At 37.7% G+C, this 24,217-nt stretch overlaps 3 protein-coding genes across 8 annotated transcripts; all 3 read right to left on the bottom strand.

Moving 5' to 3' along the window:
- Positions 1-404: 404 nt before the first annotated feature.
- LOC103714675 (ubiquitin-conjugating enzyme E2 20-like) lies at positions 405-2,736 on the bottom strand. Its single transcript, XM_008802016.4, has 6 exons — positions 2,397-2,736; positions 1,539-1,566; positions 1,177-1,404; positions 978-1,041; positions 816-875; positions 405-739 (listed from the first exon to the last, which is right to left on the bottom strand). Exons 1-6 carry the CDS (start codon positions 2,522-2,524, stop codon positions 699-701), a joined length of 549 nt encoding a protein of 182 aa, XP_008800238.1. The 5' UTR covers positions 2,525-2,736; the 3' UTR covers positions 405-698.
- A 74-nt stretch (positions 2,737-2,810) lies between these two features.
- On the bottom strand, positions 2,811-12,107 carry LOC103714676. Of its 6 annotated transcripts, XM_039132803.1 has the most exons (10): positions 11,228-11,846; positions 10,861-10,965; positions 10,700-10,766; positions 10,446-10,503; positions 10,289-10,350; positions 9,542-9,774; positions 9,373-9,414; positions 9,162-9,291; positions 4,225-4,435; positions 2,811-2,913 (listed from the first exon to the last, which is right to left on the bottom strand). In XM_039132803.1, exons 2-9 carry the CDS (start codon positions 10,906-10,908, stop codon positions 4,251-4,253), a joined length of 825 nt encoding a protein of 274 aa, XP_038988731.1. In that variant the 5' UTR covers positions 10,909-10,965; positions 11,228-11,846; the 3' UTR covers positions 2,811-2,913; positions 4,225-4,250. The 6 variants fall into 6 exon arrangements, 2 of the variants coding, with proteins under 2 accessions (XP_038988731.1, XP_038988730.1); XR_005514492.1 differs by lacking the exon at positions 2,811-2,913 and having other exon boundaries at positions 4,127-4,435; positions 9,373-9,406; positions 11,228-11,854; XR_005514490.1 differs by lacking the exon at positions 2,811-2,913 and having other exon boundaries at positions 4,127-4,435; positions 9,505-9,774; positions 11,228-11,852.
- A 194-nt stretch (positions 12,108-12,301) lies between these two features.
- Positions 12,302-23,707, bottom strand: LOC113460898 (peptide chain release factor PrfB3, chloroplastic). The gene is made up of 6 exons (XM_008802017.3): positions 23,420-23,707; positions 21,218-21,435; positions 20,512-20,712; positions 18,400-18,612; positions 15,842-15,998; positions 12,302-12,737 (listed from the first exon to the last, which is right to left on the bottom strand). Exons 1-6 carry the CDS (start codon positions 23,571-23,573, stop codon positions 12,457-12,459), a joined length of 1,224 nt encoding a protein of 407 aa, XP_008800239.1. The 5' UTR covers positions 23,574-23,707; the 3' UTR covers positions 12,302-12,456.
- Positions 23,708-24,217: the final 510 nt, after the last annotated feature.

Genomic DNA, 24,217 nt, shown 5'->3' with positions numbered 1-24,217 from the left:
CTTCCAAAGAACAAGAAGGTTTTGCTCAAGAAAAGATTTGTACCATAATTTTCTTCCACTAACATAAGCACACAAAAAAGGCAAAACCAGTAACAATAACGACAATATGCAAAGAGGGAAAAAAGGAGGGGACAAAAACTAGCTTCTCAAACTACTAATGTTATACTTCGATCACCAACAGCTATTAGCTCAGCTGGTTAGGACCCTTTCTATCTGACAACAAGATCTGAGCAATAAAACAAGTCTTTTCCTTCTACATCTGTTACGAATTTCAGATGAAGCACAGAACAAGATGTGCAAGGTCGTTATTGGACAATATTGAGAGATCTTAGTCAATTCAATTGCTTTTTAGCAAAAGGTTTATTATGAGTGAGTCTAGTCAGACCCATGAGACAGACACTCCATGCCAGAAGGAATTCATACGATTCATTTTGACAAAATCCATATAGGCGATTCATGTCATAGGATTCATTTCAATTTACAACAATAACAAATGAAAAAAAAAATCAGCAATGGTTATTTAAGCTATAAATCTTAATATGAAGTTTACTAGTTTGAGCTTAAAAAAAAGCTCCATGGGAAAATGGGAAAAAAAGAAAGAAGATTAACAACAGAAAATTGAAGAACACAACAATGCGCATCTCTCCTTCCTTTATAGGTGATGATGTCTGTGATACCAATTCACAGAACCATTCGAGCTAGGCAGGCTTGTAAGTCTTCTCCACAATTTTCCTGAACTCTGCATGAAAGAAATAGGGAAGCATTAGAAATTTGTTTTTCAGACATTTTGCTTTCTAAGATCACATCATACACACCCTCTTGATTGTTCCAAAGTGCTGCAGCTTGAGGGTTGAGAGGAGACTCATTGTTTGGTTCTGAAATCATTGTCACCACATAAGCATCATAAAACCACATAGCTTTTAAGCCTATTAACAGATGCTTGAAGAGAAATTAATCGCTTAAGAAATCAATATTACCTCCCAAAAGACTCTGAATTGAGAGCAGTATGGTTCTCACATCATATGCAGATGACCATTTATCCTGAAAGGCCCATGAATATCAGAGCTCAAGTTAGTAACTTCTTGGCAGATATAAAAAAATGAGTAGTAGATCATGTTCCAAGTAAAGAATCATTGAAGATAAGAGTGATGAAATGCAAGAAGATTCTATATATACCTGAAGAATATCCAAACAGATGCCTCCATTGAGATCGACATTGGGGTGGAAGCAGACATTTTCAAACTTCACCTTTGGAGGCTTGAAAGGATAATCATTAGGGAAGGAGAGGGAGAGCTTGTAGACCATTCCCTCATAGACAGTGTCTTTGCCCCCAGTGATGGTTCCTTTCCAGCAGAAGATGTTATCTCCCTCTGGAAAAGCTGATATCCCAGGATCTCCACACATCTGAAGACCAAGGAGGCAATGGGATCATTATTATATAAGACATCAAATATACCAGGTTGAAGAGATCGACAAGTAACGCAAGAGAATTCTGAGCAGAGCACTAACTAAACTATAATCTGTTTGGATATTCTTACCATTAAAGCCATCAGTTCTGACTGCAGCCTGTTTGCACAAATTAAACAGCAGAAAAATGTAAGTGTAAAATAGATAGAAGATAACAGAACGGGAAGGAGTAGATGAAACATGAAAACTTATTTTCTCTCGAGAAAGATACATGAAAAAACTTATTTAAGTGCAGTGAAAAAATAACACATGATCATCTCAATTTAAAAGAGTGGAAACAAGTGTACCAGAGAGAGAGAGAGAGAGAGAGAGAGAGGAGACAAAATCATTAACAGACCCAAGACTAGAGTGTTTCAGAAAAGTTCGATAGAATTAACTATTTTAAACAGGATTAGATTAGTTGGGATAAAAAGTATAAAAGATCTAATCAAGAAGAACCATATCAGATTTCCAGCAAGAATTGGTCTAGAAACCCTTCCATCCACGACCTCAAGACTGAGAGGGGTCCTAGGATAAATTCTTCTTCAGGAACCATAAACAAGAAAGAATTACCGATGGATCTAATAAAATTCTTCTTGAGGGAATCAGTTCATGAAATTTTCTAAAAGATAAAGATACAAAACCAGATATCCATGCAAGATTAAGCAAAGAAAATGAAAAGAAAAAAAAAAACTAAAAGGGCCTGTAAAAATTCAGCAAGCATCCAAAATCCATACATACATATATATAAAAAAACTTCGTTTCCTTCAAATAAAGGGACAGAAAGCCCCTACATCCATTAAAACAAAAGAAAACCATAATGAAAAAAAAGAAAGAACGAAAGAAAAGTCCCTTCAAGAGTTCTGGACAGAAAAGAACTATATTATAAAAAAGAAACAAGAAGAAAGATCAAAAACATTTTAGACGGGACAAGGAGAAGAGATGAAGACCTCCTCAAGACAGACTGGCCATCAGGGCCCTTTGCAACGGGCAGAGGCTGTTTGGCAGCGGCAGCGGCTGTTGGAGGAGCCATTGCAGCAGGAGTGTTGGGGATGTTATCTTGGTTCTCCCTCGGCATCTTTGCTCGCCTCCGCCTGTTTCAGAGCTGAGATACCTCCTATCCACAAGAGGAAGAATTACCGCGAGAGAGAGAGAGGCTGGGTTTTGGTTGTCTTAAGGAAGAAGAAGAGACCAATTTGGGGCCTATCTCTTCTTCTTCTTCTACTTTCTCCAGAGGACCGCAAAAGAGAGAATGAGAGAGCCGATAGAAGAGAAGAAACGAGTCAGAATGGAGAAGGGGCTCCTCTAAGAGGCCTCTTAAAAGCGTCTCGGCCATAGGATGCAATGAACCTTCCGTCGTTTTTCCGGAGATTTGAAATTTTTCGACCGTTGGTGGGAGCCACGCTGCGTTCCCTAACGGCTAGTTTATGCATTGCAAGCCGGGGTCGTACAGATGCGAGGTTTCGACTGTTGATTTCAAAAAATAAAAATTAAAATTTTAGTGACTGGAAAATGCAGTACTTTGTTTGGTTGGAAAAAATTGGGATTACATGATATAGGTGATAAGTGGAGATATTTGAAAAATTAGTCTTTGAGATTTCATAAAAAGATTAATGTGCAAAATTTCTCTATTTCTACTCTATGCAACCCATGAATGGGACTCGTACAGGGCATTTGGGCTTCCTTTTGCTACCTTAAAAGCCCACGATTTATCTATTAATCTCATCAGAGCATATGCACTCTGACTTCTGAGTGATGTCTTGGATCAAAGAAATCAACGGAACAACATTGTAACACAAATTCGGACAGCTACATATTATATAAATCCAACGATAGAAGAAAATTATATAAGAAATTCAAAGAGGATGGCTTTTTTTTTTTAACTGAATTGGACTTTTCAGATGTCTGTTTCAGATCTGGGTTTCCATAGGATATCAATTATGCCTTTTGACAAAAAAAAAAAAAAAAAAAAAAAAAACTATGCAGCTTTTATGGGTCCGAAGCACACCTCCAATCCATCCAAAAACTCAGCTGAGAATTGGATCGATGAGATTTTTTCATGGATCATTCCCTCAAATTAAGTGATTTCAAAAGCAATCCAACTAGGAATTTTGTCAAATCGAATACTCTTTAAGTGATATTGCCTAGTTTCAAACAATGCTTGGGTTTCTCCATGAGCTTATCTCTCTTTCATGCTCTCTCTCTACTCTTGCTTAAGTTCAAATTTTTATAATTTATTATGTTTTACAGTTTACATGAACTGACCAAATGCCTATACAGGAGCGGAGACAGGATTACATGCAAATAGGAGGTGAAAAAGAATAGACCAACCATTAAACAAATGTTTCCATACATTTATAACAATTGTGTTTCAAAACCTATTATCTTTTAAAATAAATACTCAACAATAAAACTAAATAAATCTGGCCACCGAAACCTACACCCAAAATTTTCCTCTCAAATTAGGTTTGTTACAGTTGACTTGGAGCAACATTTTACTTGGCTTGATTGTGAGCATTGATTTCTCAATGAAAGGGTTATATTAAATTTGCTCGGCTTAATACGCCGGCAAAGAATATGGGTTAGGCTCTGATTGGCTCCAGTCTGCAAATAGACTTTCTCTGGCTGTCAATAATTTGGAGACAACGTCGAGCAAGCAAAGCAAAAAAGAAGCAACAAGTATAGAAATAGTGCAAGCAACGCTTAAAATCAAAGCATGAGACATCAGATTCGCTACAGTATTTTGGAGTAACAAGTTTCACAGTAATCATGGCTCACAGAGGCAACGATGGATTAAACTTCAATCAATGTTGACCGATGACTCTTGATATTCTTTCAAAGAAGATAGGAAACATGGTCATGCTGAAAATCATATCTTCCTTCATCCAATCTAGAGCTATTCCCTTTAGCGTCCCCAGTGAAGAAACATGGTACATCAGCTCACCTTCTCGATCTTCATGTCTTATCCATGTTAGGCTGAAAGCATAGCCTGCGAGTAAATCATTCCAATTAATAAGATGAACACAATACTGGCATAATTACCCATATTTAGACAGGCATAATTAAGTCAAATTTAAGAATGAAATCAAATAAACCAGCTAACCAACATGTTCTATAGCTATTCCATTTTTGTTTTTATTTTTTTTCTAATTATAAAAATTAATGTACATAAAGATCACTAAAACATTGAGACAAGGCAACTAGCATGGTCATCCAAGTCTGGTAGCACAAGTGGGTAAAACACTGGTTATAGCTACTCAATATGTCATGTAAGGGTAAGATAACATATTCAGTCCAGGCTCCTTCCTGATGGTATCAGGATACTCTGTTTACTTTCAGTTCATTTTGACAACTAATAAGACAAAGCACGGTAGATGAGCGTACCAATAAATGCAACAGAATTTGCTGAACTTATGCTCCACATTCTAGTAGCCATGATTGGCGAGCTTAAATATGTTGCATAGGCAACCTGTGAAAAGATAAAAACCTCAATGCATATAGAACTCTCTATTTAGCATCTCTGGCTTAACCTTTTCCCTGGACTAGAGCTTCTCTACCCCTCAATCTACCACAAAGAAAGGTTGGTAAAATAATAAATTGTCTGTGCAAGGTCTGGTTCAACATAAATTGAAGATTAAAATAGGTCAATAGGGAGAGAACTAGTTATACAATTCCTATAGGTCATCTTTACAGTCAGAAAACAATAATGAGCTCTTACACATGCCAAAACGAGTGCTAACCATAGTTCATGGTCCAATAGGATTTGAGGGTAACAAAGGTAAGCTCTCACACAGTACTGAAGCATGTCACATGAAGAAAATAGCGAATGGCAGTAAATTCAATTAGTTTTCCTCTGTTGAGAAAGTCCATGATTTCAGGCCATAGCAATAAAAAGAAGCTGAACAGCTCAGATGAAATCACAACTCGCAACATTTAGCCCCTTAATGAAGCTATAAGGGATAAAAGCTAGGATATGCCATCTCTGCCTACCTTAGTTATTATGAATGTGAATTTTGCAGCAAGATATGAAGTTATACAATTCCTATAAGTCATCTTTACAGTCAGAAAACAATAATGAGCTCTTACACAAGCCAAAACAAGTGCCAACCAGAGTTCATGGTCCAATAGCATTTGAGGATAACAAAGGTAAGCTCTCACACACTATAAATTCAATTAGTCTGCCTTACTTGAGAAAGTCCATGATTTTGTGCCATAACAATTAAAGGAAGCTGAACAGCTCAGATGAAATCACAACTTGAAAACATTTAGTCCCCTAATGAAGCTACAAGGGACAAAAGTTGGGACATGCCATCTCTGCCTGCTATAGTATTATGAAAGTGAATTTTGCAGCAAGATTTGAGAACATGGTTTCAATACAAGCCTGGACTGAGATGTTTCAGTAGTTTCTTCAGTTTTGGTTTCCACTTCTGAGTTTCGGTAGTTTCATCAGTTCTGGTTCCCAATTCTGTTGGTTCCTTTCTAGTCTTGGTGTCCACTTCTGTTGGTTCCTTTCTAAAGCTAACAAATGGATGCATCTTCAGTTTTGGTTTCCACTTCTGGGTAGTTTCTTCAGTTTTGGACACTTCTGTTGGTTCCTTTCTAGAACTAACAGATGGACATCCGCATTCTGATGACATATCAGACACATTCTAAAGTAAATGTGTTGTTCAGACACAGTTAATTGTTTTTATCTGAACTGTGAAATGCCAAAACAGACCATAGAAAATCAAAAGAAACATTTAAATGAAAAAAAGCAAGAAATTATATTAGAGTAATGCATATCTCTCAATTACAAATAAAATAGTCAAAAGATCCAGGTCATACACATGTATTATCTCAAGTGATAGTCATGAATATCAATCAAACAGAACGATAATACAATAAGGTCTTAAGTATCAAATATCAACTCACAAAATCACTAAGATATAGATAATTAACAGTGTTGCTGTAGAAATTGCTTCACTAGTAGGCAGAACTTGTTTCGTAGCAAAAACAAATAGTCATTTTCAAGAACTTGTTTGGTCTCAAAAACGAAAAGTCATCTTCAAACCTAACCCTAGTTTTCTTATCATCCTCAAAAACTAGAAATAGCTTTAAGACAAGTATTTTTTTTTTAAATATTTATTCAAAAAATTGGGGATTTCAAGCGACACATTAACATCATACTTTTGTACAATCTCGAAACATAAGAACTTCGTGTTTGAATTCTTTTTCATAATAAAAAAATAAAATAACAATAAACTTCGATTTTCTATTTTCTGAACAATAGCTTATTCTCCAGATTTGGTAACTCCAAGAAATTTAGGACAGCTTTACACACTTGACTGCTGAAGAAATGGAATGGTTGTAAACTTCTCTTTCTTAGACTAATGAATTTAATTATGCAAAAATGCTAATGAATTTAATTATGCAAAAATGCTTCAATATCCTCTCAGAACTCATAAGACTAATGAATTTAATTATGCAAAAATGCTTCCCAAATGCTCCTCTATCACCCAGAAGCAAATCTCTTCCTCTTGATATTAAAAGATAAAAGGCCTTGTGTACATCACTTTGGCCTAATTTGATTGAAATCAGCCAAAAATACGCAAAAGTCCCAAGATTGGATTTGGTTTCATTTTAGCGTTACTCAAAACTAACCAGTCATAAGTTTCTCTTGCATCTTCCAAAACACTGCAGGAAAGGCATTTGTAATTACAACCCTGTTCAAACTAAATGACTTATTTGGTCCTTTTGTATCACCAGCGCACCCTCTCAGGGTCATTCACCACAATTAGATGTTCAAACAGGTTGTTTCAGGTTAGCACAGCAAATGATACAAACCTAATCTACTTTAATGTTTAACTGTTGAATTCAACCTGTGAGATCAAATATACTAAGGTATAAAGACTGAGCTGAATTAAGGAAATTCACACGTCCATTCAATATAGGTTTTTTTTGGTTGGAAGAAGCTCAGAAGTGCAGGAGTCCACTTCCTTCAGCTGTCTCTAGGTAGGGGTACTTTGGCCCACCCCCAGCCAAAGTAAGTTCAGCAACTTTTTGGAATCGGCAATTCATGCTGAAACCAAGTTGAGAGCAATTTAAATCGAACCTTGTCATGTCTTAGTAGGGAGGAAAAATGAGGTCGGTGCTTCTGTCATATTAGAGATAAAGCAAATGATGAAAATAACCTCTCCGGTTGGAATGCAAGGTTTTGATTAGACATTTGTGATAAAAAATTTGAGAAATTTCAGGATGAATTCATACTATTACATAGAAAAGAGAGTGAATGGATGTTGAACTTTCATGAAAGAGGGGGTTCACACAGCACACTATATATATTCAACTTACATCCTCCTTATGGGGTATTCTTTTCATATTTACTCTTCTCAAGTTAAATATGGTCTCCTATGGGCGGGGGAAGGGAATAGACAGTTGTTATCTAAATTCTAACATGACAAAGTGTGGAACATGGGTTCAAGTGAGGAGAATTACTTCCTGATGGAGATATATTAAACAAGAAAAGATGTGTAATCATGTATGTTGAGAATGGTTTTGTGCAATGAAGATAGATGAATATGGGTCTCAATTAAAATGCAAAACATGCATCTTTGCAACAGAGGCTAGAAAAGAACTTTAATGGTGTAAAGCAAACACAACTATAACCAACAAGTATGAATGAGCAAAATCAAGCAGCATATAAAATTAGAACTTCAGTTATTTGTAGATACCAAAATAACTCGTTATTACAAAACACACACCTTTGCAATTGCAACAGAGGCTAGAACAGAGGTGATGGCATAAAGCAAATGCATCTGATTAGCAGATAATGAACAGGAAGAATGGATGAACTAATAACAACAACAACTAGCAAAATCAAGCAGTACATAGAATTAGCAGTTTAGTTATTTGCAGGTACCAAAAGAACTCATTATTATACCGTTACACAATTACCATACATTTGGTGAACAACTAAAAGACATAGCCTTTCAATTGACTATGCATGGAAAAGCTTATGCCAACTGAAAATCAAAAACAGTTTGGAACTGACAGCTAGTAGCCTAGTATGATATTTCCCTGTTGCCTTCCATTAAATCTACATACTTAACTACATAAAGAGATACACAGATATATAACAAATTGCCAGTGGGAACATGTAAATACAAGCATGCATACATAGAAACAGTGTGTGTCTGCGCACGAGCGTGTGTAGAACACACTCATGTGGGGCAATACCCCAATTATATTATATTTTGCATGTGTAGTTCTCAGGTTATAGTTATTGTACATTATAATCTGACTTAAGAAACTGGAAGTGGGGAATCAAATCAAGAAAATTACTTTTAATGGAGAAATAGTAATGCGAACGGATAGTTATTGAGGTGCTACTCTAGAACAGATATAGATGAGGTTCCACGCAAGTGCCTCACCCCATGATGCTTGTGTTGGGGAAAGGGTTCAGGTTCAACCCCAGTAGGTGGCACTTCCACTATTATTGTTCGAAAAATTTGGAGCACATGTCAAAACAAAATGTAAATCATTCATCTTTGAAGCATAAATTAGTAGAGATAAGCAAAACAATAAAGCAAGCATATCTTTTGAAGCATATAGAAACAATGATGGATGAATTGAAATCACAATGCAATGGCAAAAACCAATGTTATGTAAAATTAATAAATCTGTGATTTACAGGGAGCAAAAAAAATTGATTATACGACTCAGTATTGAACCATTACCAGTAATTTGGTGAACAACTGAACATGTTAGCCCTTTGGTTTGACTGTCTATGGAAAATTCCATGCCAACTAAGAACTCAACAAGAGTCTGAAACACACAATCGTTCTGACCTTTTTCCTGCTGCATCTCCTAGATATAATAGAATACAAAAGTTCAAATTTTGCAGAAGGCCATAGAGGACTACTACGAGTTTCAGTAAATCAGACATACCTGAGCAGGCCAAGTATCTTCTGCAGCACTCTGGCTGAAAACCTCCATGACCAGGGTCAAAATCAAAACCAAGATGCCAGCAATTTTGATGATTAATTTAAACGTGTCTGCAGTATATTTCAAAAACATTACCAGATAATATGCTGTTGCATGAACACTGCTCTCTTACCACAATCTGCTCCTCTTGACAACTACCATAAGGAACAATAGCTGCCTCTTCATCTTGGATTCTGCTTTCCTTGGTGCATGAGTTTTGTTTCTTTTTTGGTGGAGTTCTGAATTTCTCTCTTGATCGGACTCTATGATTTGTTTTAGGAGACCTCAGCAGTGCAATGTCATTAACATCATTCTTCTGCGACAAAAGATTCTGAAGCCTCCCAACTTCATTAGAGAGCTCTTTTGCTGTCAAGAAAAATAAATACTTAACTAGAGAAGCACGGAAATGAGATTCTATGAACAAGACATACGCACATCCTGGGCTATAACTATATTTCACTAGATATCTTGCCCATAAAGAAAGAAAATATCTGGATAAGTATTGAACATGGGTCCTGTTATAGATGAAGAATCTCTTTTTTGCATTTTGATTCACTAGAAACCTGCATCATTCCTAGGAACATGGTAAGAAAAAAAGATTCATTCACCTTATAAACACTAATTCAAGTACAATCTAAAATGCAAGCAAAAAATCACAAACACAGAAAAGGGCACTTGTTCCTCACCAAGGTTCGCCGTACCGGTACCGAACCCCGTACCGGTGCCGCATTAGTATAGACGTACCGAATGTCGGTACGATACCGTACGTTCGGTACCGACCGTACCGACATTGGTGTACCGATACCGGTACTCATCGGTACGGGTACGGTACGCTCGGTACCGACTGGTACCGACCGGTACAGCGAACCTTATTCCTCACTCTTCTGGCCCTCTTCAAGAAGCAGCTTTTCGCACTCAGCAAATTGCTCATGCATAGAAGATCTGCAACAGAGTACACATACTTTAGTATTTCAAGAATACATCCACAGTTAACATTCAGCTAAGCATATAGAAGCTGTCAATCCATCAAGTCATACATTTCTGCATGCAGTTGGTCATTTTGATTCTTCAATACTTCTATCAAATCCTCCGTAGCTGCAATAGATTTCAGTATCAGGCATTGAACTAGTATGTAACGTTTTGCTATTTAGAAATCGAGTGTATTTTTTTAATTAAAAAAAGGAGATAAAACGTTCTTACAAGCCACAAAATATCATAGGTAAAAACGAAATCTTTCAGCAAGGTCTATATCCGAATTAGTGGAATTGTGGGGTTAGGGAGGGAAAAATACCTGATTGATAGTTCCTTATATCGGAATCTCTTTTACGGCTGCACTCCTCATCAAATAACTTCCTCTTCTGAACACATCGAGATCAAATCATAAACACAACAACCAAATCACAATATTCTCCAGCAACTCAAGAATGGGATCAGTGATGAACAGCAAAATACCTTCAAATTCTTGTACTTTTCATATATATCGGAGTTGAGCCGCTCCATCTGCACCAGAAATCAAAGATTAACTCCAAACCAGTCCATTGCTAGCTAGATCATCCGCTGAAACGAAAACACGACTAGGATAAATAGAGCAAGAGGAAATCCAGTAAAAGTTATTAGATTAGAAATTCGGTGCCAAATTTGTTAGCAGATCTGAGCTACTGAGCCTCGTTTGGGGAAAACCCCTAGAGCTCACAAAGCATCGATGCGAGGAAACGATATTAGATTGCAGAAATAGAAGGGTGCAAAAGGGTACGAGAGAGAGAGAGAGAGAGAGAGAGAGAGAGAGAGAGAGAGAGGCCTGGGAGACATGAGAGGATACCGAGTGATGGGGGAAGGAGTGAGAGAGCGGCGGGACTAGAGATTTCGAAACGGACGGGAAAGAAATTTGAAAAGGCGAATGAGGAGTTGAGAAGTGATCGAGAAAAAAAAAAAAAAAAGCTCCTTTTTGGAATAATTTTGTTTTACTTCGGTTTGGAAAAAAGAAAATAAAAATAAGAAGCTCCAGTTAGGTGTTTCGCCCAAAAGACCATTTGATGGTCTTGTCGCATGCGAAACCGTCCGATTCACTGAGCCATGTGAAGATTCGCGCGTGGCCGAGGGATCCCGGTTGTATCCTTCGCACACGTTCCGTCGTACCGTCCGGCCCGTCCCCATTTCACTTTAAGATCTGTGCAGCAGTTCGGAATGCTTCGAGATCTGCGCAGTGATGATCCAACGTCGACGGGCGCGGCAGATTGGCGTTGCATTGGCAAATTAGTTTGGTCAGAACTTGGAAAAAACGTTGCCAAATATTCTTAGAGCCTTCCACCAGCAACGCAGTAAGAAAATTCCAAACAATTTTAATATGAATCCTGTCTCAAAGTTTTTAGCTGAATTGCTTCAAAAATTATTACAAGTCCTAAAGCAACTTCTTCTTCTTCTTCTTCTTCTTCTTCTTCTTCTTCTCTCTCTCTCTCTCTCTCTCTCTCTCTCTCTCTATATATATATATATATATATATATATGGGCATGGGATATGTCCCCATCTCTACACAATAGATAAGATAATCAATTCATCCTTAACAGGAAGGGAAGAAAGTAGAATATGTAAAAAAGACACTATGAAATGCTAGAAAACGATATGGAATACTAATAATTTTCATAAGAAACTAAAGAACATCAATCAAATACTTTAGTTACCTGTAACTAATGATAGGGATCCTGATTTATAACATGGCTTAAAAAACTTCTTGGAGTGCAAAGGCCAACTCAAGGGATACTTCCAGGATTAAAAATCAACAAGATTTTTAGCTTGTAATTGTGATTTTTCTTCAGAAACAGCATACAATTGTCATTAGTCTGATAGATGTTATCAGTATGATTACTATAGACATTATCAAAATTGGAGAACAAACTGCTGGCCGACGCATGCCCATGGATACAACAATAACATATCTACAACAATGAGAATTAAAAGGAAATTTTACAAAATCTATAATGAATAAAATGGACAATGGGCTTCTTGCTTACATGATACAAGCATTACGAAGCAAAATAGCTACTGACCCATCTACTTTCCCTGTCTGAGGCTAATATGAGCTCTTATCAGTGGTTCGATGTTACCATCCAATACAGAATTTATGTCAGGCAGTTGGATGCCAGTTCTCATATCTTGGACCAATTTCTGTGGATGAAATATGTACCTCCTGGTTTCAAGGTTCCACTCGTTCACAACTGCATCCCTCTTAATTCTGTTCGGTTCTAACACGCCCTGATCCATTGCAAGAACGAGAAGTTTGGCTTTCAAGCGGTTCATAGCTTTAATCCTATTTGCAAAGTAACTCCTTTCACCTGCACAGAAAGAGGGTACCTTACAGGAGTAGTAACTAAATTTTGCAGCCACTGAAAAGAATAATGGTCCAACAGTAGCAATTCAACTAATGGAAGTCAATATGAACCCACAGATACTGTCTTTGGGGGTGATCTGGAGTTTGCATGACTGCTAGCATTTAATTATGTCAATGGCTAAAAAATTTACAGAAGTAGAAATCATGGCGATTAAATTTTTTGGTACAGGACTTGACATTACTCCATGCTGAAAATAGCATTCTTCTTATTGGGAATGTCACATTTTTTAAATTCAATTAACTTTGATCTTCGGCCAAAATCAGCTACAAATTCCTCACTCCCAACTTGCCGCTATTCTTGAACCTTTTCGAGCTTCTCAACTTCAATGGTTAACCATAACTCTTGCATATATATAGATCATAACCTTTGCAATACAATTATATCATTTATGAGATGGTTTAAAATTCATTTAATGGCTGCATTCCTCTGCAAGATTAATCCCTTTATAAGCTCCTGAATTCAAGAAAAGGTCCAGCTATGCTACCACCTCCAAATAAATTCCTAATCACAGTTCCATCCAGGTTAAAATCTGTGCACAAACATCTGATCCATTAAACAGGTCTAAACCTGTTTTTCATTGTCACAATCTCGCAATTAACACTGGATTACATGAGCTGGAAGCTGTGCAGATACTTTCCATCTTATATTTTCACTACAAGCCTCATCACCAACTCAGTTTATACATATTTTGCCATCATCATCCTTTTTTAAGAAGCCAGACGTGCCCCATGGGTGAAGGCTTCCACCAATTTTTTGTCTTAGAAGCCTTCATCAATATAGTAGTATGCTGTTTGGCAGGCATGACGAGTAAAGAGAGTCGAAGAGCAGAGAGGTGAGGTGGCAGCCTGGTCATCATCATGAATGTCTTAGAATGATGGGATTCAAGCCATGGGATTCCATCGTAAACGCAAGCATGAGGCTGAGGCTTAGTTGCAGACTAGGGAGGAGCAAGTTAGAGTGCAAGTGCTTAGGAAGTGGGATCGGGTTCAAGATTCAGGGTGTTTCCAAAGCAGATTTGGTAGAAGGTTCCTGCTAGTAAGGGCGGAGGTTTTTGGTTTGCCTTTAGAAGACCTATCTCCTTGTCCTCACAAGCTTCCACCCCAATTTGAAATCCTCATATTTTTCATGGCAAAGTATATTAAATGTTTATATAAACAGAAGAGGACAAGAGAGGAAATAGCATTCCCTTCTTGGGAAAGAAAAGGAATTGGAGGATTTTAAGAGAAGGGATAGGGGTCAGAAAAGAACATGGTTAAATGGGAGAGAAGCATAGTCCAATAGCAAAGATGGGATATTGGGCATAAAGAGAGAAAATGAGAAAGGTAAGGAGCTTCTTCCCTTTGTTCCTAGATCAATACACTTTTTTTTCTATAATATGCTTTCTATCTACGTTATGGTCCATATTTTTATTGTGTGAAAGACTGGACTATCTACGAAAGAAGAGGGGGAAGAGGGTTGTTATAGGAAGAACAATTGTAAGGGACGAGTGATATTTACATAGCATCTAGGAACGTGCAGAGCGAGGCTTATAATTCCGATCCCACCAGTCGACCCAGAATGGTTAAAAATTGACTTTCAGATTCTGACAAAAGTCATCTCTAAATAAAGAGGATATTGAGATTTTCTATTTCCTTGAAGGATGAGAGTTATACCACTCAAATTCCATCCATGTGGGGAGATCAAACTATTGAAAGTGTGCGTACTACACATGGAGGCCAAAATCTCAAAACGAACTCTTTCTCAACTCATTTTGTCCGCATGGTGCATATGCAAACTAAATGAAAATGCACCAGAAGTCCAACTAAAAATTTAATTTTCCACCTTCAGGAATATAACTTTAATTTTGCTCAAAGCATTTAAAAGAGCTTTCATGACATTTCTATGAGAGAACAATTAGCATAAACTCTAGTTCTAATGAATAATGAAAACTTTTTAAGGTCACAAGCTTTTTTTTTCCAGTTAAATTCCCATGTTAGCACAAGGCATGGCATCTAGCAGCCAGTGCGGCACATGCCATATTGTGCATACCAAAACAAACAAAAAAAAGAAAAAGAAAGGATTTTTGGTCCCAACATTAAGTCATATTACAGGCACAAATCAACATAGGCTAGAATGTGCAATGCCCGGAACCGTTCCAATTTTAGGTGCCAATACTGGACTGCCATTGTGAGGACCCATGCGGGCGTGTGTTTAGTCCCACATCGGTTATTCGCTGAGTAGATCTTGAGTACTTGTACAGGATCAAGGAACCTAAATAATACTTTCCGGCTAGCCATTTTGGGTGAGGTCCTGGGTTGTTACAAATGGTATCAGAGCGGACCCGGCCCATAACCTATGCGGATTAGAGGACACTGCAGCACGGATCCATTGGGGCTAACCACGGGCCAATTGTGGTGTTTGTAATTAAATTTGAATAGATTTAAACCCTTAGCCTAACGAGGACGTCAGGGCTTGAACGGGGGGAGTATGTGAAGAGCCGTGTGGGCGTGTGTTTAGTCCCACATCGATTATTCGCTGAGTAGATCTTGGGTACTTGTACAGGATCAAGAAACCCAAATAATACCTTCCGGCTAGCCATTTTGGGTGAGGTTCTGGATTGTTACAGCCATAGATTGACACTTGAAACCATTTTAACGTCTACAAGATGCCATATATCTTACATCTATCAAGTCCATATTTTAGTTTCTTGAGATCTTCCATAATGGTGGTGACAGTGAGCTACTTTTTCTTACCAAGACATCTTAGTCTGAGCATATCTACAATATAACACAATCCTCGTGCACTAAATTTAGTAATAAAGGCCTCTTTCTAAATAGTTTTCATATATCTCAATTAGGTGAAAAGTTTGGCTTTTCACTTCCTGAAATATGTTAGAACTTAGAAAATTCTAATAATTGAGAAGCATTAAAAGCAAAACTAATCTAGAGAAGCTCAGCATTATTACGTAAGCAGTTAAGTTTGTTCTGGTAAGAGAAATGTAAACAAACAGATATTTTGTGCACCGGACTAATAATATGTACATGGTGTTTCATCTAGATGGCTAGTACCTGAGCTTTGGACAGTTATGCCACTTGGGAGATGATGAATGCAGACTGCATGCTCTGCTTGGTAACCAGACTTGATTTTTAAATCACGGTCATCAATATGCATATCAATAGCTCTTTCGAGGCAAAGAGGGATCACATCCACCACAGCTGAGCATGTCTGCAAACTTTTGGCTCAGAAGATCTGTTGTAACTTGAATGAAACAAATCTAATCTACACATCAGTTTTCATTTTCAAGTACTTGCAGTTTATTTAGACTCTTAGGCTATTCACTGGAAAAAAAGCTTCAGAACAATAGCAATAAAAAATTAAGAGGTAACCAAATGGTACAATCATGTTTACCAACAATGTGATATATGATTAAGAATACTAGTAAAGATGGAATACAAGGCTACTACGTGTGTAGCAGAGGATGCATAGGCTCTAGGCATAATATAACCTTACAAGAGCAGTATAACTAGGTTAAATAATTAAATCAGTGTCAGACAATGGTTGTATAACATGTATGGCATGCATGTACATTGTTTTCTCAAATATCAAATGTCAATTCATTGCATGCGAAGGGCATCTGTTGCTTCAATGAAAGTTCTCCCATTTAAGTTTCCCTTGAATGTAACTAATCTGATAACTTCAAGTGTGCATAATGGCATAGGTTCAAACAAAAACAAAAAACCAAAAATTCTTGGTACATCCCACAATCTATCCTTTAAGGCTTGCAACAATTCCTAGGAACTCCTCAATAGTTACAGCCCCAAACTAAGAGCAAATGGTGTTGCTATAACAAATTATTTAACCACATCGGGGATTCGCCCCCCCCCCCCCCCCTCTCTCTCCACGCCACCCCCCCCAAAAAAAAAATCTTGATGCTTAAATCTTTCTTACTCTATTTTATCTGTCTGTGCTTCTTCCTATGTTATTCTAAGTTGTTTGGCCTATTAAATATTCCTACAGTTGCCACCCAGTAATGATCACCTTCAGAGGCTGGGATCACAATCACATGCTTCATTTTGTTCCTTGCAAAACCTAATCTTCTCACTCCACAAAGTATGCTTTCTTGAGTACATGGTAAGCATAAGACTTTATTTGTCGCAGTCCCTTAAGTGTTTGTATATTTCTTGGTATCAGATAGGAGTCTACTGCTACTTCACCTCTGTCCTCACCAAAATCTTTTACTTCTTGCTCCCAAAAATCTTTTGCTTCATATTTGAGATCCAACCATGCCTTTATTTTCTACGTTACCAGAGTCAAAATATCCACAACTTCGATCATTAAGTATGATTCATCCCTTATTATTGCACAATTTCCTTCTAGAACATGGCTTAATTGGGTCTTCTAATCCAATAAACTTACTGAGGATGTATTCAACTTCCATGTTGCTAACAAATCACCAAGCTGATTGTCTTGTTCATTCTGATGGTCATGCTAAAACATTTGCTCTATCCTGCCTCACATACAAGTCATGCTCCTATCATTATGAATTCTTTCTTGACAAATTCTGGTCTCTTGAACCTTTTCTACTTTTCTTTTCAATCATTCTTACTGAGTAGTTACTGACTAGTCAGTCATCTCTTTTAAACAATGCTTCAAACTCTTCAGCAAAGCCCACTTATTTACAAGAAGACTTGGTTTCCTACTATAAATTGCAAGTGGATTTACAAGAAGACTTGCTTTGACAATTTGAGCATTACAAAGCCCACTTATTTAACAATTATGGACTCACTCAAGTGCACATCACCAGTTGTCTTAAGATTTCCACACTTGTGAGTGAGATAGAAACTGCGTACAGTATCATTGCAGTTGATGACTAAATACTGATTACAAGACTCTTTTGATGAATCCCAAGTTGAGTGTGCACCAAGGTTCCCTGTACTGGTAGCGGTAGGCGTACTGGTCGCCTACCGGAATGGTACAGTTCTGGTTCGTACTGAAATCGGCCGGTATGAACCATTTTTTCCCCGCATCCGCGCGCATCCCATGAAATACCACACGAGCGGAGGAACTGTGCGCAGGGCGATTCCCAGCACAGAGAACCGCACGCAGGCTCTCTTCCCCGCGCGCGGAACCGTGCGGGCGTTCTTCCCCATGCGCGGGGCTCTCTGCCCCTTGCGTGGGGCGCTCTTCCCCGAGGAAGCACGTGGCCTTTTCGCCACGCACTTTGACACCACAACGCCGCATTGTGGTTTAAAGATCCACAACGCGCGGCGCTGTAGATAAAAAAAATACCGTACCGGTGCGAACAGGCCGGTTGGCATCGGTACCAGTCGGTTCCGGCCCGAGATGCCTCTAGAATCGGTTTCCACGCTGATCCGGTATCGGTTCCAGGCCAGACCGGTCCGATACGGCCCGAACGGGCCGGTACGGACCGGTTCGGCGAACTTTGGTGTGCACTATCTGATTAGCATTGAGAATCTCTCTTCATTGCATGCCATCTTTGTCATACCATATTTAGAACTATCGTTGTTATTCATGTTTGTTCTTTTTAGTCTTTCTTGTGTGTATTTGTGAATCTTTTATCGGGTTTTTTAAGTTTGTGTTGGAGTAACTTAAGGGAGACAATTACCTCACGAACAATTGATCCATCAACAGATGTACAGATCATTCTATGCATACCTTTCTCTCCAGAAAGGTAGCCAAAAATATATTCTGATTCAAACTCAATTGTTGCCAATCTGACACCATCACTGCAGCAAGAACACTTCTCAACGATCCTTCCCTCACAACCATGCTTTTCAGCCCATCTAGTGTACATGCTCAAAAGCTTCTTTGCCCATACCTGGAATCAAAAGTTCATGAGACATTTCAGGTAACCAAGCATAACAAATTAACAATAACTTCATCACAAACAGAAAACTACTCAACCAGGCAAACAAAATGCTTCAATGGCTATCAAAGGAAAACAAAGAAAAATGCAAACTTGCATTACAAATACTTAGATATGAAAATAACTTTTAATAACCATAATAATTTACCTCTCTATGCAACAAATTTTATCTTTTGGTTCTAGGTGCTGCATGTCATTATATCACCTTTTTATATATGATTCAATATTTTGGAATTTTGTGGACTCCTTAAATTCCAAACCCAGGTTTGAATCTCTAGGATATCAAGCCTTAACCATGAGCACTACTTTCTCCATGGATCTGTCAAACTTACCTATTTCCATTCTAATTTTCTTAAGTAACATAGATATTAATAAACCTAAAGTCTAGACTTTTGTATTTTATCATCAAGTAGATTGAACACTTATAAATGCATAATAGAGCCTATTACCTCACTCAATCAGTTTAAAAGGTGAATTCGATATTTTAGTGTGCATTAGTTGTTGACCATCTAGGCTAGTCTCTCCTTTTAAGTTTGAGCTCTGAATTCTACATGGCATTCAGGCAACTTACAAGCATGCAAAATAAAGCATAGATTAGGAATTGGGAGGATTTGGGAATCACCCTACAAAACATTGTTGTCTTAGTTTTAATGGCATAAGGCAATCACCCTACACATTCCATCCATACACTCATTGAATATTTCATCATCAAACTCTTCATTTCCCATACAACAAATTCTGATAAGAAACATATGAATTTGTGTTTGTATTCCAGGAAATTTAACAAACAGTATGACAAGTAGACAAATAATTGCAAACGATGTAGAATGACTAATTCAGGTATCTGTCAGCATTTTTCTATTTCCCCCTGTACATGTTACTAACATGCCTTGGAGATTCCATTGTTATCCATAACGAATAATTTGGCTGATTGGCTGATCCTAAGATATAAAATCTCTAATCTTGAAAGCACCTATTTAAGTGATTAAAGACACAATACGATGCTCTGATGTCTAAGATCCAGCAACATCTTTATCAACTTGGATCTTGAACCCTATTATCACAACCCCACAGTCAATCAAAAAAAGCACCTCAAAAAACATATCTTGGCTTTTGAATAATCTCCCCATCAAATTCTGTATTCGTATCAATGCAAATTCATATTTGACAGGTCATAACCAGGTTTTGCCCTTCTATTTTTTACTTCAACAGCCCTCTCCATAATACCTATGTAACATTTGCACTTTGCATCACTTTCATGGCTCAGTCCGGAAAAAGATTGATATCCCAGAAAAAGATAGGCAGTGGTGATCAGATATATAGAGTTTAGAAGATATTAGGGAAAAAAACTAGGGTAGCACTACTGATTAGAATCTCAAATCCTCTAAATGCCTCTACCTTGCTTTTCAAAATGAACAATTACTGAGAAGGGAAAGAGAGATAACCCAGTGCAGAGTTCAACTAGTACAAAATTCTTGATGTATTATGTACAGGTAAAACTGAAGAATTAGGAAATTGTTATATTCAAGTTGGTCAATGGACCAACCTGCCTTTCATTATGCAATATAATTGAAACATTTTTTTAGAGTTGGCATGTAAAGACAAAAGAAAATTCTGCTCTTGCTTACAACTAAATGTTTCACTGTGTAAGAGGGAAAAATAAGGAAAATCTGGATTCTGTGAATCGGATAATGTTTTATATTGAAAGAGAAAAGGTCAAAGAAATCAAGACTTGGAAGACATTCATAGACTAAGACATTAAATCAATGTATTTTAACAAGATAAAGCTGAAACCTTATGAACAAAATCTAGCTTCTAAATTTACATTGAAGGAAAAAACAATATTTAAACCTCAGATGTAACGCCTTCTGGTCCAGCTTTGATGATCACACAAGCTCCCTCCTTGTCATACGGACCACTGAGAAGCTTTGAAATCTCATAATGATCCAGGAACTTGCTGACATCTACAGAGGCTTTGTAAGCCTGTTGAAAAAGCTGGTGGTTTATGGCATCCATTTCTGCCAGCTGGGTGATCAATTTTGCGTCTTCAATCTGTGCACAGTAGAATTATTCAATGGAGGAACTAATATGGCAACTGCTTTTACCACAGAAAAAAAATATACTAAAGAACTTGTAGAAGGAGAAAAAAGATGCCAATGAACAACAAATAGAATTCTCTAAATGAAATGAGCTGAAACATCATCAATTACAATACGAATATGAATAGCATGGTGTGTGATAGATAAACAACAGCTGGGTTTGTCCAAGTCTTTAGAAAGAAAACTGAGCATAATATAAACACATATATAAATGGCCTGAAACATAGTTTCGCTCATACTATTAAAAGTTTCCATGTTGACCAATTCTATGTTCATTTGTTCAATTAGAAGGTTGTAATTAACCAAGTTGTAAGCCCTGAAAAGCAAAGTCATAAGCTGAAAATTTTGCACACTTAATTACTAATCCAGCAGAGATAATGTCCCACAAATCCTGTATTTATGGACAAGCCAATAAATTCTTATGCATTTGCATTATTCTAGTCTTTCTAGCACAGGACCTTGTATCGTAGATCTTTGAGATCATTAACCACTTTGATGGCATCAGCTAAGGCTGCAAGAGATTCATTAGATCTAGCCAGGTCATCCCACAAATCATAATCCCGAAGCACTTGCTCCTGCTTGATTCGTCTTGCTTCTTCAAATTCTAAAGCAGTTGGTGCTATCATCTCAGCACGACTAACTACATCTTCAATTTTCTTTTTTAAAGAGTACAAACCTGCGCAAAATTTAAAAAGGGTAACATTTGTCATTTTAATAAGATATAACAATAATTAACTAATCAGGAAATTGGGTACAAATAATAATTTCATATACAAGGTAAACCAACTAATAAACATTGCTTTTCAAATTACTAAATATTTGTAAAAAATTTAATAAATTTTGTTGCCTTGATCACCTCTCAGAAGTTATCCAACCATTTTCTTTGCCATCTCTTTCACTTTTCCAACCCCTTAATTTGAATCCAAGATACATCCTCTTTAACCTGTCTATAGCACATTGTATGCAGAGCAGAACCATCTAAAACAATTGTCTTATCATACTACCCATTGGTGATGTTGTGCAAGTCTCGTTAATGTACCAACTTCTAAATATATTCTTCTTGGCTTTAACATACATAAACCAAAGCTCCCTCATCATTTTGCACTTACAATATAGTCATCTGCCTGTTAATTACCAAGCCTTCTAATTTCAACACATGTATCTCAAATTTTGTTATTTTGCCATGGTTATTAGTGACAATCATGGATTTTCTATGAAATGCATGGGGAAGCTATTACTCGTAATAAGTTTGAAATATAAGCAACTTTAAATTTATTGGTATAGAAAGAACATATGAACGACTAGGTTTGAAATGGTAATGTTGCTCCATTATGACCAGGATGTCACGGGTTCGAGACCTGAAAACAGCCTCTCCACACGCAGAAATAATGGTAAATTTTATCTTACATCGAGATACCGGAAGCCATACTTTCTTCCTTCTCTCTCTATTACTCCATTGTTTGTTCATCCACCAAAATAACTTGAACATAATGTGATCATGATGGATAACCAACTTGTGATCTACAAAAGATTCAATTTACTAGTTTTACTCTCATGGTGAATTTGTATACTCTACTCCACACATAATTTTAAATGTTTCTATGAAGTATATATGTGCAATTGATGATAAGCACCACATAAAGTAATTGCCACACAACACAAATCACATTTTGAGCAGGTGTGCTTCTGAAGACTAATAAAACCATATTATTATTGCTTTCTTTGGACCTTTGGACTTTTTCTGGTTTATCTGACTAGCACCAGGAGTGCATAAAAGTAATCTAACTAAATAAACTGTTCCATAGCATTGGCCAAAAGGGTCGACTATCCTTCAATGGCTGTGATGGATTAGTAGAGTTTGTTAGATTAAAGACATCAGCATTGTACTTTACATCATTATAAATTTATATGAGCGACAAACCATGTTACTCTTCAGTACATCCATGGAAATTTAGGTATACATCAGAGAAAACGCATTCTTCTTCTTGAGATAGATTCGACAAGCCAATTTATCAGCATTGTTTCATGATTCTCCATCATGTATCTCAGATTGTCCATCTTTAACAATTCAGCCCCCTATAATCGTTGCATAAGTCAGCCAACTTCCAGAAGGGCTCACATTATCCCAGATTCTTGCCTTGAGTTCAGCTGCTTTCTCTCCAATGCTTTTATTTGAAACAAAGAAATTGCACTGGCTCCCTGTCGAAATTCAGTTCCAGATGCAACAACACATTTCTTTCCCTGGTAGTGGGAAATGGACAGACAAACAGAAGGGGGACTCACAAAGACATCGGAATCACCAGAACCATTAGTTTCCCGTTAACTTTCAAAAATAACTACGATGTATATCTATTTTTTTTTTCATTTCATCGCATAGAATTGATTAAAAAAAAATCAAATTTTGCACCGAAAGAAGACATTTGCCGAGCGATAACAAAAGCGACAATTTAATGTTGCCGCAACCATTTCCACTCATTGCGCGCATGAATTCAAAAGCCCGTTAAAAACAACGATTTTTCGGCTTATAGACAAAATTTCAGGTCAGAAGCCACATAATTCACTTGGAATGAAACTTCGTATAGGAGTTATAAGCAGCAAGAAAGAAAAGATAATACAAAGAAAGGGAGACATGAAAGGGAAAGGATAAAGAACGGACGAACCGATCTCTTTGTAGACCTTGCCGTTCCTGCTCTCCATCGAATGGGAAGCCCTGATGGCCGAGAAGAAGAGATGGGAACGCCCCGAGACTAACCATCTCGGCCAAAAGGCGGCGGCTTCTCCGACCAAGACGGAGCCCACCGGCGTCATCGTCATGAGATGGTGGCGATTAGAGCGCCGGAGAGGTAAAAGAGCGAGCTTTGGTCCGTCGGAGGGAGAGATTTTAGTCCCATATCACAACGTGAGGTACCAATTTGGGAAGCTTGGCCACGCGCCCACACGGGTCTCGTCCGCGAACGTGCGGCTGGCAAGATGGAGCGCAGTAGTTTAAGCTCGCTACTCCCGTACCGGCCCCAACTTTTTAAATAATAATAAAATAATAAATAGAAGGAGAAATTCACTAGAGATCTAATTATTCAGGCCAAATATCCAAGCACGCTGCTTGAGTTGACACTCTGCACTCAGAGCCTCTCCCTTGCACACGAGTGCCACCACGAGACCACAATACCACACTCGCGGTGGTCGGGGTCAGCAGGTTTACATTTGTTATTGGAGTTAGAACTTAAAGCTGCGTAGGAGGACATCTTTTATGTAAAGACATATTCTGGATGCGGCCTATATTCATCTTGAAGAAACTTGACTATAGTGATCAAGCGGCTTCAAGGTCGGCATAGAGAAATAGATGGGCAGTCATTGCTTCATGATATACTGAGACTAGCGAGAGTGTGTGGCTCTTTTTGAAGCATCCATATATACCAGGAGGCAAACAATATGGCCGATTGGGTGACTTCCTTTACAGC

The sequence above is a fragment of the Phoenix dactylifera genome, chromosome 13 (assembly GCF_009389715.1).
Source record: "Phoenix dactylifera cultivar Barhee BC4 chromosome 13, palm_55x_up_171113_PBpolish2nd_filt_p, whole genome shotgun sequence".
Lineage (NCBI taxonomy): Eukaryota > Viridiplantae > Streptophyta > Magnoliopsida > Arecales > Arecaceae > Phoenix > Phoenix dactylifera.
This window is presented reverse-complemented; position numbering and strand designations above follow the sequence as displayed.